The 15,604-nt window shown below is 56.0% G+C and overlaps 1 protein-coding gene across 1 annotated transcript in view; it reads right to left on the bottom strand.

Moving 5' to 3' along the window:
* POLN (DNA polymerase nu) overlaps positions 1-15,604 on the bottom strand; it is a 173,444-nt gene that overhangs the window by 10,085 nt on the left and 147,755 nt on the right. Inside the window, exons 20-23 of the mRNA XM_060148878.1 lie at positions 12,713-12,795; positions 7,457-7,588; positions 2,455-2,565; positions 120-198 (exon numbers count right to left, since the gene is read on the bottom strand). Coding sequence (XP_060004861.1) covers positions 120-198; positions 2,455-2,565; positions 7,457-7,588; positions 12,713-12,795 — 405 coding nt within the window. The remainder of the gene's footprint in view (positions 1-119; positions 199-2,454; positions 2,566-7,456; positions 7,589-12,712; positions 12,796-15,604) is intronic.

Genomic DNA, 15,604 nt, shown 5'->3' with positions numbered 1-15,604 from the left:
GTCCTGGAGGCGTCTGCCCGCGGGCTAGGCGCAGAGCAGCAGGCCGCCCACCCGAGCCCTGCAGAGGGCAGGTCCGCGCCCTGGGCCGGGCCTGGGCCGGCTGGCGCTCACTCACTGACCTGGCCGTCAGGACGGGGGACGTGGCCACTGCTGTGAAGAGGTGGATCATGGCCATCTTGCAGAGGTCCGCGGCCGAGCCTGTGAGGCACAAAGGGCGCTGGTTCAGGAACAGTGTGAGGCCCGGGGCCCCGCAGCCCTGCCCACCCAGGAGGGCTGTCTGAATTTTCTACACTGCCTAACGCATGACCCCACACCCAGCAGGTGAGAGCCACAAGGATCTACCATCTCTCAGTTCTTGCACGTGTGGCTGTGCCTTTGCTCAGGGCCTCGCAGGCTGAGGTCGGTGTGGACCTGGCTGTGTCCTCATCTGGGGCTCCCCTGAGGAAGGCCCACTTTCAGATGACCTCAGGTTGCCAGCAAAATTCATTTCCTTGCAGTCACGTGACTGGGGTTCCCGTTTCCTGGCGGCTGTGACCCTCAGGTCTGTGCCACGGGCCCTCTCCCCAGCGTGTTTGCCCCTCCACGGCCAGAATCGCTGACTCTGACCCCTAAACGTTCTTTCAAGGGCCCACCTGATCAGCCCAGGCCCACCTGGGATGTCCCCTTCTGATACGCTCAAGTCAGCTGACTGGGGACCCTACACCTGCCGTGTAACATGGCCTGCCCCTGGGAGCAGTGTCTCAGCATGCTCACAGGTTCTGACCACACCTGGGCTGTGCCCACTGCACCAGCCGACAGGATGACGGAGCCCGGACGGCGGCCATGGGCTCAGCCCCCGCTCCCTCAGCCCTCCCGCTGTGCAGCCCTTGAACCTGGCAGAACCTCAGCCTCCCAGTGTGTGGAGTGGGGCTATGATACGGGCTTCTAGGACTTGGGCGGGATCAATCACATGGTCAGTCAGGCACTCTGGAGGTGCTGGCCAGCGTAGGGGACACGCTTGTTCCAGCGCCAGGCAAACAGTGGGTGTCTCAACAACCGGTTCGGATCACGGGAAACAGACTGAAGTTCAGGTTTCCATTCCTGGCTTTAAGCTGCTCTAGCCGTTCAAGGCTCCTGAGGTTCACGAAGAAATAAAAGGCCCCAGTCAGTGGGCCGCCTCCCTCCACTGCAGGGCCACACTTCCCATGAGCGCAGCAGGAATGCTGGACGTGCAAGTCTGGTTTCTGCGACTGACCTGCCGGCCGCGAGGGGTCTCAGTGCCACGGGGACCCTCTGCCAGGGCTGGGATGTTGGGAGGCTTTGCTACTTTAGGAGGAGGAGCACAGCCAAGAGAGAGGAGGTGAGGGGGCGGGGGGAGCAGAGCGCGGGTGGGGTGGGATGCGGGAGCAGGCCTGCCGGGCCCTGTGTCTGCCCAGGTGGAGGGACAGCTCCCTGGTGGGCACCGGCTCAGCTCAGCACGGGCAACGGCAGGTCACTTGTCCCGTGCTGTCCCGTGCTGGGAGATCACCCCTCCGGGGGAGCTCAAAGCGTGGCCAGGCCTCCTGGTCAGCTTCCCATGTGGAGAGGTCTATGTGCAGTTTTTTCTCCAAACCAGCTTCAAGGCCGCCAGGGACAGAGGTGGGTGGTCGTGAGCCAACCACGGCCTCGCGTGAGGGAGCCGGCCTGAGATGCAGGGACCTCTCAGGGTTGGAGGCTGTCGCTGTGCTCTGCTCTCGTCTGGGTGGTCACAGCAGGGCAGGACCCGGGAAGACGCTACACTGAGCCCAGAGCCGGTCCCAGCCGTCCTCCCGCAGCTGCCGCCCCTCTCCTGCTCGCCAAGGCTGAGCTTAGCCGGGCAGCGCTGCCGCACCGGCCTCTGTGCAGCACTCGCTGGGGACTTGACCTTCCTGCTCCACCATCCACGCCTTGCACTCCGCGTCTGCTGGGCCCGGGCCACCCTCCTGCTGCAGAAACCCCTCGGGGGCTGGGGTCCTACCTCCAGTCTTCGTCTCTGGGCCCAGGGACCTTGGTTCTCCATCCGTGACCACTGGGGTCACAGGTGGGGACGTTGCCCGACCCCCAGGCCCCCAAGGCCTCATCAGGACGGCGTCTAGCGCCGCCTCACACCTGCCCTCCACGCAGAGACTGTGGCTTTGGCCATTCTAAGGAAGACTGACGGATCCGTGGCGGGTGCACTAGGGTTCGGACGCCTGCCAAGGATGAGGGCTGTGGCGGAGAGACCAGGCCGAGGGTCAAGGGACTGAGCTCCAGGTCTGGCCCTGGCGCCGGCCGGATGACCTCCTGGAGCCTGTCTCCCGTCTGGCCTCGTGGGGTGCGTCGCAGTCAGGAAGGGGACCAGGTGCTGAGCACCTGCCCTGCGGCTCCCAGCAGTAACCGCCAGGAGGACGAGAGTGGGATACACCCTGGCACTCATCTCCTGGGGCTGGAAACCGAGAAGCAGAGGGGCTCTGGCACCTTGCACCACGAAGTTCACGGCCTGCCGCTCTGCTTGAGCCCGGAGCTGCGGGTCGCGCGCACAGATCCTCGGCAGCGGCCTCCTCCTGCCCATGATGGACACCACACAGCCTGCGTCACACGGAGGAAGAGCAAGATGAGAGCAGCAGTGAGCGGGCGGCGTGGCGCCCTTCTGGACCCTCCCCTTGTGGGCACAGCTGCTCTCAGATTAGGTCCTGGGGCCCCGCGGGAACCCTCCCTGCTGCAGCCGGAGCAGCAGTGCCGGAGCTCCGCCCTGAGGCCTCTGGGTCTGTCTCTAGGGCAGGTGGGCTCTGTGGTGGGAAAGCAAGGACAGCAGCAGAGTGGCCTTTGCTTGCCCGGTGGCATGTTTTGCACACTTTCTAACTTCTAGCCGTGCTTAGATCTGATGTAGGACGGGAAGGGCGGTTTTTACACTCTAAAGGTGAAAAACCACTTGTGGTTCTTGGGGACAGAAGTAATTCTGGACAGTGCGGCAGCTGGAGCTGGGGAGAAAAGCATTAATCCTTAGTTCACTCAAGGAGGGGTTGATGGTCTGCGTCAGAGACCACATCCCTACACATAAGGGCACATCCAAGCTTTGTGGGGCCCAAAGCTTCCATAATTTGGGGTCCCCTTTAAGAGAATGAATGCAGAGGTGCTGCAATGGTTATGTTCCTGACCAGTGAGAACTTCGGTTTTACTAGGTGTTGGTAAGAACTAAATCCCCAACTTACACGTTATGTGTCTGAGGATTGGAAGAATTTCTCACGTACACAATAATTATAAAAATGACAGTGTGTTAAGCACCTGCTCCAATGCCAGGCAACGTATAATTAAAGTCCCCTCACTGTGACAGGCAGCGAGAACAGGGAGAGCCGTGCTTCTGACGGGCGCATTCCAGTCTGTCTCTGTGCGTATCTGGTGATTTTTCCTTTTTTTAAAAATTTATTTATTTATTTCTGGCTGCGTTGGGTCTTCGTTGCTGCGTGCCGGCTCACTCTAGTTGTGGCGAGCGGGAGCTACTCTTCATTGCGGTGCCCAAGCTTCTCATCGTGGTGGCTTTTCTTGTTGCGGAGCACGGGCTCTAGGTGCGTGGGCTTCAGTAGTTGTGGCACACAGGCTCAGTAGTTGTGGCACACGGGCTTAGTTGCTCCGCGGCATGTGGGATCTTCCCGGACCAGGGCTTGAACCCATGTCCCCTGCATTGGCAGGTGGATTCTTAACCACTGCGCCACCAGGGAAGCCCTGTCTAGTGATTTCCTACTGGATGCTGGGTATTGTGCGTTTTATGTTGTTCAGTGATGGGGTTTGGTGTTTTCCTTTTTTTTTTTTAATTTAATTAATTAATTTATTTTTGGCTGCGTTGGGTCTTCGTTTCTGCACGAGGGCTCCCTCTAGTCACGGTGCGCGGGCCTCTTACTATCGCGGCCTCTCTCGTTGCGGAGCACAGGCTCCAGATGCGCAGGCTCAGTAGCTGTGGCTCACGGGCCCAGCTGCTCCACGGCACGTGGGATCTTCCCAGACCAGGGCTCGAACTCGCGCCCCCTGCGTTGGCAGGCAGATTCTCAACCACTGCGCCACCAGGGAAGCCCCTGGTGTTTTCCTTTCGAGAGTGTTAGGCAGGCCTGAGGTACCTGCAGATCGCCTGATCCTTTTGAGGCCCACTTTTAAGCTTTGTTAGGGTGGGTTTAGAATAGCTTTAATCTAGGGCTAGTTTAGACCTACTGCTAAAGTGTTACCCTTCTGGGTGAATGTCTCAGATATCCACTGAGCACCCTCCATTCCAATGGTCAGAACCCAAACATCTCCTGGCCCTGTGTGAACTCTGAGGTTGCTCAGCCTTCTGCTCCCCAGAAATGATTCTGCTTAGTCCTGTGGAGTTTCACTCTCTGCACACATATCTCAGTATTAAGGACAGACGGGGGACTCCTCTGAAGGTTCATGGAGACTTTCTCTCTATAACTTTCTCCTCTCTGATAGTCTACCTTGCAAGATCCGATTGCCTTTGCCTCCCAGACCCAATCCTTGTCTCCTCAACTCAGCGAGGCCACTGTAATCTGCTTGGGCTCCCCTCCTGCACTATGGTCTGTGGCCCTAGACACAGGGTGTCAGAGGGCTCCCCTCCTTTGCTTCTGTTCTATCAGAGACCAGAGTAATACACTGCCTATGATCCAGTGTCTGGAACAGCTGCTTCATATATTTTGCCCAGTTTTCTAGTTGTTTATGGTGGGAGGAAAGTCTGAACTTCTTTGCGGCCCAAAGCAGAAGCCCCTGGTTCCATACATTTCAAATCTTGTTTGCAAGGCTTGCGGTCCTGGCGATTATAGTTCCTGTTCACACTGCGGATGACCTCTGGCCCTGCACCTTCCTGTTACTGCACTCGGGAAGTGGGAAGGCATGGAAGGAATGCTCCCGGAAGCCATCCCTGTGCCAGGACGGCTAGCACCCCTCAACCGTGCATGGAAAGAGCAACAAACCTCAGGAATACCCACACTGAGATCCGAACTAAATGAGGCACCAATTTGACTTCCCCTTAAGCCGGATTCAAAATATAGCTGTGGCCACGGCAATGCCACATACCATGGAAAGGAGTACGGCGGAGGAGGGTGGAGGGGAAGAGACAGCGTCTTAGTCAATCGCAGTTAAAGTACCCTGCTTTTGCCAATTCTACAAAAGATGTGACCACGTGAACACACTGCAGGGCCTCTCCCGGGGCCTGGGAGGAGGGGCCCACACAAGGAGGACCCTGAACTTACAGCTTCATCAGCATCATGGTCAACCTGCCTGGCCCACCTGTCCACCCCCGGGCAGGTCAGTGAGCCTGCAGGGAGAGCGCAGGCTCACAGCACCTCCTTCCCTCCTCGCCCTGCTGTCTACCTCTCACCAGTGGTCCCCCTCCATCCCACCTCCCAGGACTTTCTGAGTTAACAGCCGCGTCACTGCTCCCAGGTGCTGGCTCTGATCAGCTCCCCTCCCGACCTCTTTTCCACACCCTTGCTGGAACAATCTGCGAAAAATGAAACCCAGGCTCTTTTCGTGACCCGTGTGGTGCCGTGCAGAGTCTGGGCGCACACCTGCCTCTTCCTGGCCCCGCCCCTCCCTGCCGGCTCTCCCTGGCCTCTCACCTGGTCTTGCTCAGGTGTCACCTCTTTTAGTGTCACTGTGGCTGACCATCCCCAGGGCTGCCCTCTGCTGCTCTCTGCCCAGTGCCCCGGGATTCTTCCACACCCAGGATCCCATCTTTCTGACACCGTCTGGATGTACTTGCTCACTGTGGGTTACGTTTCCCTGGATTGTGTCTCCAGGAGAGCCAGGAGGTCCTATCCCTGGTGCCAACACAGTGCCTGACACGGGTAGGCACCCAACAAATGTCTGTAGCATAATTTAATGACAGTTGAGCGTCTGCCCAGAAATGTAATTGCTGCGTCAAAGGACATGCGTGCTTCACGCTGGCAAGCATAAAGCTCCACGGCCCTTCGAGAAAGTTCAGTGCAGGGCAGGGATGCAGAGCCGTGCAGCAGAGAGGCACTGGCTGGGCCAAGCTGCCTGGGGGGTGGGTCCCGGCCTGGCACCGCCTGTTTTGTTAGCTGTGTGAACTCAGGAAGCTACTTGACCTCTCGGGGCTCATTTTCTTCACCTGTAAAGCAGGGTCACGATGCGACCCAAGCTTCTGAGTTGCAGTGAGGATGACGTAGGCAGTTGTGGGCAGCCGTGGACACCACGCCTGGCCGCGCTGTGCGGCACGAGGGCCTGCGTGTGGCTGTCCCCCCTCCTGCAGTGACCCTGGCTCCGTGAACTCAGCAGCGCTGGGTTCTATCACTGTTTTCACATTTCATAATTGATAGTATTTTAGTTTTCCCAAGCGTGGGGCCCCAGTGAGGAGGCTGCAGGCGTCGACCCGGGCTGTGCAGCCTCCGTACGGCTCACCCCCAGGCCCAGGAGCCGAGGCCTGTGAGATGCTCACTGGGGGATAGAAACGGTTTCCCGGCTTTCTCGAGCCCCCAGGAGGCTGCAGGAGCTGAGCGCTGACCCCGCACAGGCTGCTGTCGGGATGTGCGGCCAGGCCCAGGGGAGCCTGTGGGGCCGCCCTGCACTCACGGGCTCCCGAGAGAAAGGTCATCAGTGAGCCCCCGGGAGGATCCCGGGCCCTGCGGGATGCGCCAATCCTCCGTGATCCCAAGTGCGCTGACTCTCCGCTTGCTCTGTGGCGACCACTGCTCTCTGTTTTGCGTCTGTTTCATGAGCTTCTGCTCCTACGTTGATTTCCTTCCTTCTTGTTTCTTTAATCTACTCTGCTGCTCGTTCCCAAATGTCTTGTGTTGAATATAGTCATTTATGTTCAGAAATTTTTTTTCTTTTAAAGCACTCTTTTAAAGAATTCCTTCATCTCTAAGTGAAGGTCCGCTTGGCCATGTCTTACGGTTTTTCACTGAGATACTTATACTGTCATTTATTGCTAAAATGCTTGTCATTGGCTTGGGACTTCTTTTTAAAATCTTAAATCATTTAGGAGTGCAAGGATTTTTCCAAATAGGCAGATGGATGGATGGCCACACATATTGATATAAACTACCTTTTTATTCCACTGTGGTCACAGCACATGCTCTATTTGATATTCTTTGAAATCTGTGACCAAACTGTGGCGAAATGTTGTGGATACACCACATGCTTTTCCTAAGAACACAGTTCTCCATTTTTAGGTGCAGGACATCTCTCTCTGTGTATCTATCCATCTACCATTTCTAACTCAAGCTTAGTATTGTTGCCTCAGGAAGAGCCTGGCTCTGGACCCTCCTTACGTGGAGCCTTTTGGTCCCATTTATCCAGCAGGGGCTGGATGCTCACCCAGTCCCCACCCACCCAGCCCCCAACAACCCCCCACCCTCCCATCTGTTCACCCACCCACCGGAGGAGCAGGGTCTGGGAGACCACCTGGCTGCTGCAGAGAGGGCGTGGGAGAGGGAGGGGGACCTGCCGACGGCTTTGGCAGCAGCTGGCTGACCTGTCTGGTGACACCGGGCAATGGTTGCTTGGGTGAAGTCCTTGATTTTCTTGTACTTCTGCAAAAAACTCTCCAAAAACTGGGCAGCTTCCTGAACGGGAACTCCAAGGCCAGCAGCAAGTCGCTCCTTCCCTGTGTGAGTAGAAGCGTGATCAGAGGCCAGTCTCTCGCCCAGCGGGCTCCCAGGACACGAGCCACCAGGCAGTGACCACCACGCGTGGAAGTGAGCCCACAGAAGGGATCTTGGAAGACTCGCTGCGTCAAGGCCCAACTGGCACCACTGGTCTCTTCTGATTGGTCAGGATGGTGTTGGCTTTGGCTTCACAGACCAAGTGTTCGGTGCCAGCCAGTCTGGACGGGAGCCTGTTAAACATTTATTTATTCAACAATGTTGACTGAGGGCCTGGCAGGTGCTGCAGGTGAAGCCCTGGTGAAGGAGCTGTAGTCCCTGCTTGCAGCCTGTCCAGAAGGGAGCCTGTTTCCAGAACTGGGGGAGGCTGGAGAGGGCCGGCAAATAAAAGAGGAAGGGAAGTTTCCAGTGCCAAAATACGAGGAGCTCCCACCCTTGGAATGTTTTTTTGAGACAAAAACTTTTGGTCCAGACCAATATTTGGTCCCTAGAGGACGCAGGCGTTCTGGAGAAGCTTCTTACAGCAAGATCTCTGGTCAGGATGACACCCGAGTTCCAGGATGGCACCCCGAGTTCTAGATGACACCCAAGCTCTAGGATGACACCCTGAGTTCTAGGATGACACACCAAGTTCCAGGATGACAGCCCGAGTTCCAGGACGACACCTGAGTTCTAGGATGACACCCAAGCTCTAGGCCGGCACCCCGAGTTCTAGGACAGCACCCCGAGTTCCAGGACGACACGCGAGTTGCAATCGACTCCAGATCCCAGGAAACCACTTGTTCGCTTTCTATCAGTGCAGATTTTCTTTTCATTATTTTTTGTGGTAAAATATATATAACACAAAGTATGCCATACTGTAAATTAATTTCGTGTTCCAGAATTTCGTATGAAGGGTGTAATGAATTGTTCACTATAAATACTCCTTTGCATCTGGCTGTCTTCTTTCATTGGCCATAATGTTTTGAGGTTCATCCATGTTGACAGCTGTATCAAGAGTCTATCAGGAGTCTGTTGCTTTTTTCAGCATCGAAGTGTAGTTGATTGGTAACATTGCGTTCGTTTCAGGTGTACAGCAAAGGGACTCAGTTACACACATCTCTTTTCTTGAGCATGGACCGGGTTACCCTCTTTCTTCATACGTTTTGTATTCTGGCTATTGTATTATAAATGATATGTTGTAGACACTCTAGATTCTGTTATGTTTCTCTCAGCAGTGCTGATTTAGGAAACAAAAAACTTCAAACTTTGTCCCCCTGCAGTCAGCAGCAGCTGAAAGCGCGCATCAGTCCTTTCAGCAGTAGCTGGGCTGTTTGACGTCTGCCCTTTTCACACACAGTCAGGGTTCAGCCAGAGATCTGGGCAGAGCTCAAGCCCAGAATTCGGGGTTCTCCTTTGACTCTCCTCTTTCTGAGATTTCTCCCTTCACTTTCCAGATTCACTGGCTGCCCTGACCTCTTTCCTCTGCCTTTTATTTTCCCCAATTAATTAATTAATTTTTATTTTTGGCTACTTTCGGTCTTCGTTGCTGCGCGCAGGCTTTCTCTAGTTGTGGCGAGCGGGTGCGTGGGTGCGTGGTGCGTGGGCTTCTCATTGCACTGGCTTCTCTTGTTGTACAGCATGGGCTCTAGGTGCATGGGCTTCAGTAGTTGTGGCATGTGGGCTCAGTAGTTGTGTCGCACAGGCTTAGTTGCTCCGTGGTATGTGGGATCTTCCTGGACCAGGGCTTGAACCCATGTCCCCTGCATTGTCAGGTGGATTCTTAACCACTGTGCCACCAAGGAAGCCCCTGTCCTCTGCTTCTTGAAGCCAGTAAGACCCTGGATTTCTGTCGGGGAGTTTTAGCCACACACAACACGGACAGAGGCTTGCCTTCAGGTGAAGAGCTACAAGACGGCAAATTCACCCTGTGCTATTCCTTCCTTCCAAGTGTTAACCCACCTCCAATTTCTGTCTGCTTTTGGTCACTTTTCAGTACCTTTAGGTAGTTGTTTATTATACTTTAGCATACTTTCTAGTTGATATCTGTGGGAGGGTGGTCTGATCGGAGTGCCGTGGCCACTGCCGGAAGTCACATTTCTCCTTCTGTGTCTACGGCTGAGAAGGAATTCCTTTCCCTTCCTCTGTAGAGCTGTTGGGATATCCCAAGGTCTCTGTACAGGAAGAAAGCCTGCTTCCGAGAGAAGCCGGTGATGTGGCAACTCTGAGAGAAGCAGAGATGGGCTGAGCCGGAGACTGAGGGTCTGGTCACTTCTCCAGGCCCCGGTCCTTATTCCCCATGCCCTTGCCGGGGGGTCTGTCACACTCTAAGGCCACCGTGCCCCTGCCCCCCAAGTAGGACAATGTTTGGCTCTGTGAGGGCTTCTGTTCCGTGCTTCGTGTTCATGGGTCCCCACTTCCGACACAACTTCCCTTCACACTTTGATTCAGCTGATCAGGTTCCTGCTGTTTCAGTTGTGAAAATGCAGGCCTGTCTCCGTAGGTGCATCCCTGGGAGCACGGATCCCCTTGGTGGGAGCACGAGGTACCCCACCTCATAGGTCCCACGTGAACATACAGTTTGGCTTTCCCCACAGAGGGCTAATTGCCTCCCGTGTGCGTGTGTGTGTGTGTGCGTGTGTGTGTGCGTGCGTGTGTGTGTGCGTGCGCGTGTGTGTGCGTGTGTGTGTGCATGCGTGTGTGCGTGCGTGTGCGCGTGTGTGTGCGTGCGTGTGTGCGTGCGCGCGCGCGCGTGTGTGCGTGTGTGTGCGCGCGTGTGCGTGCGTGCGCGTGCGTGCGCGCGTGTGTGCGTGCGTGCGTGTGTGCGTGCGTGTGCGTGCGTGCGTGCGCGCGCGTGTGCGTGCGTGTGTGCGCGTGTGCGTGCGTGTGCGTGCGTGCGTGCGCGTGTGCGTGTGTGTGCGTGCGTGCGTGTGCGTGCGTGCGCGTGTGCGTGCGTGCGCGTGTGCGTGCGTGCGCGTGTGCGTGCGTGTGTGTGCGTGCGTGTGTGCGCCTGTGCGTGCGTGCGTGCGTGCGCGTGCGTGCGTGTGGGGGGTGCAATTCTAAGTTTGGGAAGGAAACCTTCACTCCCTTTCCCCCGCGTGCTCCCTGCCCCACGCTGAGCTGGAACAGCTGCTCACTCTCGGCCCCAGCTCCAGGGCCTCGTGAGAGCCTGGCACTCGTGGGCCTCCAGGGATGCTGGCACAGGCCTGACCGGCTCCTGCACATCCTTTGAAGCTCAGCCCGGCCTGGCGAGGGGCCTCCCCTGGGCTCAGCAGTCATGCTGGATGTCGCCGATCACTCAGTGCCGTCCCCGCAGGCCTGCTCGTGTGTCTCATCGGACAAGCGTCGGCCCCTTGGAGCAGGAGGCCTGGAGCCCGGCACTCGGCGCGCACCGGTGACGGGACGTGGAGTGAGCTTAAGATGCGCAGCGAGGAGAATCAAGGGTCACGCTGACTCTAAGAGCAGCAGGAGCTCAGGGCAGGACGGGAGGAGCAGGGGTTTCTGCTGCCAGCGGGCCTGGGGGGGCACAGTGCTGGGCAGGCGGCTGCATCCAGTGGGCTGAGGGCAGCGGTGAGCCCAGGGCCTGCGCTCCGCGCCGAGGCCTGCAGGCGGGCAGGCATTCCCATTTCGGGGGGGACAGGTCTCTGGTGGCAGAGGCCTGGCGGCTCCCAAGCCCTGGGGAGAGGGGCTGAGGCAGGCGTGGGGATCAGGCTGCCCGCGGGCTGGGGGTACGTCTTCTCGCTTGTCCTGGTCCTGCTCTCCCTCTACAGCCTTTTGTCATCCTCACAGTGACCATGACCCCGAAGCCAGGCCGGGGCCATGTGCCCCCAGCACCCAGAGCAGCCGCTTCCAGACCCCTCGTGTTTAGGTGAAATCGCAGCATTGCAACCCACAGGAGCCAGGCAGTTGAAGGCTTCTCTGCTGAGTTTCCAAAGGGCCCCAGCAGCCCAGGACGCCCGGCCCTTCAGGAGACGAAGGCCCCACTTCACACACGAGGCAGACGCAGCCCGACAGGTGCACAGAAGCCCGGCTGTCAGGTGGCGACGGGAGCGGCAGACACGAGGCCCGGGGTGGGAACCCTGTCAGCATTAGGGCTCAAAGCAGCGGCTAATGACTCATTGCTTATTTACAAAGTGGAGCTCTTTTCCTCCCCAGAAAATAACAAAGTGAATACCCCAGAAGGTGCCGGACCTACAGGAACAAAGGCTGACTCTGGGCGCACCGGGTAGCGGGGGCAGCGGGGGCGGCCCGCCGCCAGGGACTGGAGCCGAAGCGCCCCTGCCCGAGCCCTGGCTGAGACCACAGCCCTGGCAGGTTTGAAGCGGGTTTCAGACTCATCATAAGCAGGTCGGTCCGGGAAGAGGCGCTTTGGAAGCAGGTCACACGGCACCGCAGTCACACTGGAGAAGCCCGAGGTGGCTCCTACCTGCAGCTGACTACACGTTTGCCCAGGGTTTTGCGCTGGCAGCTCTTCCCTGAACGGACACAGGGTTCCTATGGCAGGGAGGGACCCTATTCTCCGTGTCTTTACACAAGCCCTGCTCCTCAAAATGGAACTGATCCAGGAGGGGCCTACGCAGGCCTGGCCGCCAGGCCACAGCCTCTCCTGACCCCCTCCCTCAGCTCCCGAGGGGCGTCAGGCCCACTGATGCAGCAAGACCGAGAGGGAGAAAGAATTTAAAAAGCCCAGAGAGCCCACGGTCAGGAAGGGAGAGGAGAGGGTGGGAGAGGGGAGGGGAGCAGGTTGCTCTGCCTTGGGTCCTGGGTCTGGAAAAGGGGAGGGGAACAGGGTGACGACAAGGGCTCCTGGAGCATCTCAAAGCACAGGAGTGGCCCCCAGCAGGTGGTGTGATGTGGGGTAGGGGGAGGCTTTGGTCGGCCTTCACTTCTGCACGTCCACTCTCCGTGCAAAGGTTGCTGGGAGCCCTGAGGGTTGAGGGCGTGAGTGGTCTGACTGGTGTCTGGTGCATCACAAATACCATCAACATGTGTGTAAACAGCGGCACACAGGGATGCACAGGATGAGTTCCATGGGCTGAGAGTGATTTCTGTAAGTCACAGCCACATTTCAATGCAGGTGCACAACTAGAGCACCTCCGTCTGGCCTACAGGTAGACACCAAGGCCTCAGGCCCACCCACAGCCTACCTGCTCCATAGACCACCGAGTACACCACCTTCTTGGTCTGTTCCCTGTCTGCGTGCGTCACACGCTCTGGGGAAATGTCCTTCCTACATGGAAAGATGGCACGTTGTCAGGCACGTTGGCACCTGTCTGAGGAGGTCCTCAAGGGTCCAAACCACACACATCCCCTCACACCCCAAGAACCACTTCAAGGTCAGGCCTGTAGTACGGTAGGGGAGACAGTCAGCATCTAAAGCATCTGTGTCAGCCTGGCCCCTCCGAACAGATGCCAGCCAGGTTCTGGGGTATCCACACCCCAAACCCCAAAAGTGGCTCCACCACCGGAGTGCCAGGCAGACAGGAGGAGGCCTGGGGCCTGGGGCCCGCCTGTGGGTGCTGCAGTAGGGGCTGCTTCTGGGCCTCCTGCAGGATTGGATGAGCAGCCTGTGCCTTGCCTCCTACAGAAGGAAGGGCCCTGTCCTGGCGTTCAGACAGAATAAGAACCAACTCCACACCCGGCAGCGTGCAATCGTGCCGCTCTCCAAAGATTAAAGCTGAGCCTGAGAAGCACAGGGGCCGGTGGGCACCCAGGGCCCCTCCTCCTTGCTAGGCCATCCTCGCCTAGCCGTGCGCACACCCCAAGTCTCCCTGATGGAGTGAGCACGTCAGATCAGCAGAGACAGAGAGAGAGAAAAGGAAGAAAAAGGAGCCTGTCCAACCTCTGTGGGCAGCCCTGTGCTGGGCCCTCCTGCAGGGCTGGCCTCCACTCGTGGCCATGGGGTGAAGCTTAGGATCTGTGCAGGGATTTGGGGTGTATGGGCTGCCCCGGGCCTGCACGTGGCTTCTAGATTTCCCGGTATGCACGGGGCTTTGAATGCCCTATTTCCCAAAGACCCTCTCTCCCCAGCTTTTCCTCCCAAGCTTTCAGGCTCCGTTATTTGCCTCGACTGAGGTCTCTTGTGGTTGACCTTAGGATGTTTTCCAGCAACGCGGCCACTTTTCTGACTGGAGACAGTTCCGAGATGGGGAAACAATGCCCGTGTCAGCCCCCAGACGAGTCAGAACAGACAAACACTATTCTTTGCGAATAAGGTCTGTGCCTGGAAGCAGGGACAGGGTCCCACTCTGGGCAGGAGGCTGCTGAGTCGGGGGAGGGGTGTGGGCCGAATGAAAACACCACAGAGCCCTCCTAACTGTTTTCAGCTGCTTTTTTCTTGATTCAGAACTCGCTTGGTTGCTGTAAACTGCTGACTGGTTTTCAGCGTTCTGCCAAGTTGGTTCTAACAGTTTTTGCCTGATTTGTAGATGCTTCTGTTGGTGGAGAGGCCCTCAGAGCTGCCTGCTTCACCATTTTCATTGGTGTCCTAGAGTGCATTCATTTTACCACCTGATTTTAAAGTACTGATGCATTTCTTTTTGTCCTTTTCCTTCTGTGTTAAGCTATTTTGCCCACGTTTTAAAATCCCACCCTTGAACTTGGTATTGTCAACAGCTGTATTTAGATAAGAAGCAAAACACCAAAATGCACCCAAGCCCAGAACAAATGTGTGTCAACCCCTATGTCACCAGCCACCCTTGGTCCTCACTGAACTCCCTTTATTTTGGAAATCCCACAGGCGCTCCAAACCTGCTCAGGAAAGACATTGCTGAAAAGCTTACCTAAGACTAGCTTCCCCATGACCTGCTCAGGGCCACCTGCAGTGATGGCAGATGAGGGCTTGGCCCAAACAAATGGGTCTGGCGACACTGCAGGGAGGGGACAAGGGAGGCATTTTGGAGCAGGTGCCCCTCAACCAAACCACACGAGGGACCCCCTTAGCTCTATCCGGGGCTGGAAAGTTGTCTGAGGGAGCAGCGTTAACTCTCCTGGGACTTGCTTCTTCCCAGAACCAAAGTGTGACAGAATGAATAGATGCTAGGGACATACATCGGACATCATGTTCCAATAACAGAGAACATGTTTTCTCCTTGAGCACATGGGGCACACGCACAATAACACATCATGCACCAGGGCACACAAAAAACCTCAAAAGGCCGCACATTGTAGGAATATTACAATAACACTCTGATGACAGTATAAGAAAACTAGAAATCAAAGACAAAAACAAAATCCCCAAAGCCCATCTAGCTAGAAATAAATCAGAAAACACTTCTATCAGTCAACTTTTGATTGAAGAGAAATATAAACAGAAATCACATAGTTTCTAATGAAAACACCCTATGTCAGAACCAATGGATTACATTAAAACAGTGAGGAAATTTCATAACCCTAAATGCCTATGTTAATAAAAATGACAGAATAAAAGTATATGAATTAAATAAACACAAGGGAAAAAAACAAGAAAATCAAAAGAATACACAAGGAGTGAAATAATAAAGCTAGAAAAAAGATGGGAGCAGAAATTAATGAGGAAAAGAAATTAAGTAGAGAACAGCAAAACAGATCATTAGTAAATAAAAATCCTGGTTCTTACAGAAAATAAATAAACCATTAGCTAGTTTAATCAAAAGGGCAAACACAGATATACAAAATAAGAAACAACGGGGGAAAGTAGCAGCAGATATGTAGGAAGTTAAAAAAAAAACCTTAAAAATTATTTTGCACAATGCTATGCAAGTACATTTTAAAACCCAGGTGAGACGGACAATTTCTTAAGAAAACACAGTTATAAAAAGTGACTCCAGGGCTTCCCTGGTGGCGCGGTGGTTGGGAGTCCGCCTGCCGATGCAGGGGACACGGGTTCGTGCCCCGGTCTGGGAGGATCCCACATGCCGCGGAGCGGCTGGGCCCGTGAGCCATGGCCGCTGGGCCTGCGCGTCCGGAGCCTGTGCTCCGCGACGGGAGAGGCCACAACAGTGAGAAGCCCACATAGCGCAAAAAAAAAAAAAAAAAGTGACTCCAGTAGAGATGAAAGT

This window comes from Lagenorhynchus albirostris, chromosome 4, assembly GCF_949774975.1.
Source record: "Lagenorhynchus albirostris chromosome 4, mLagAlb1.1, whole genome shotgun sequence".
In the NCBI taxonomy this organism is placed as follows: Eukaryota; Metazoa; Chordata; class Mammalia; order Artiodactyla; family Delphinidae; genus Lagenorhynchus; species Lagenorhynchus albirostris.
This window is presented reverse-complemented; position numbering and strand designations above follow the sequence as displayed.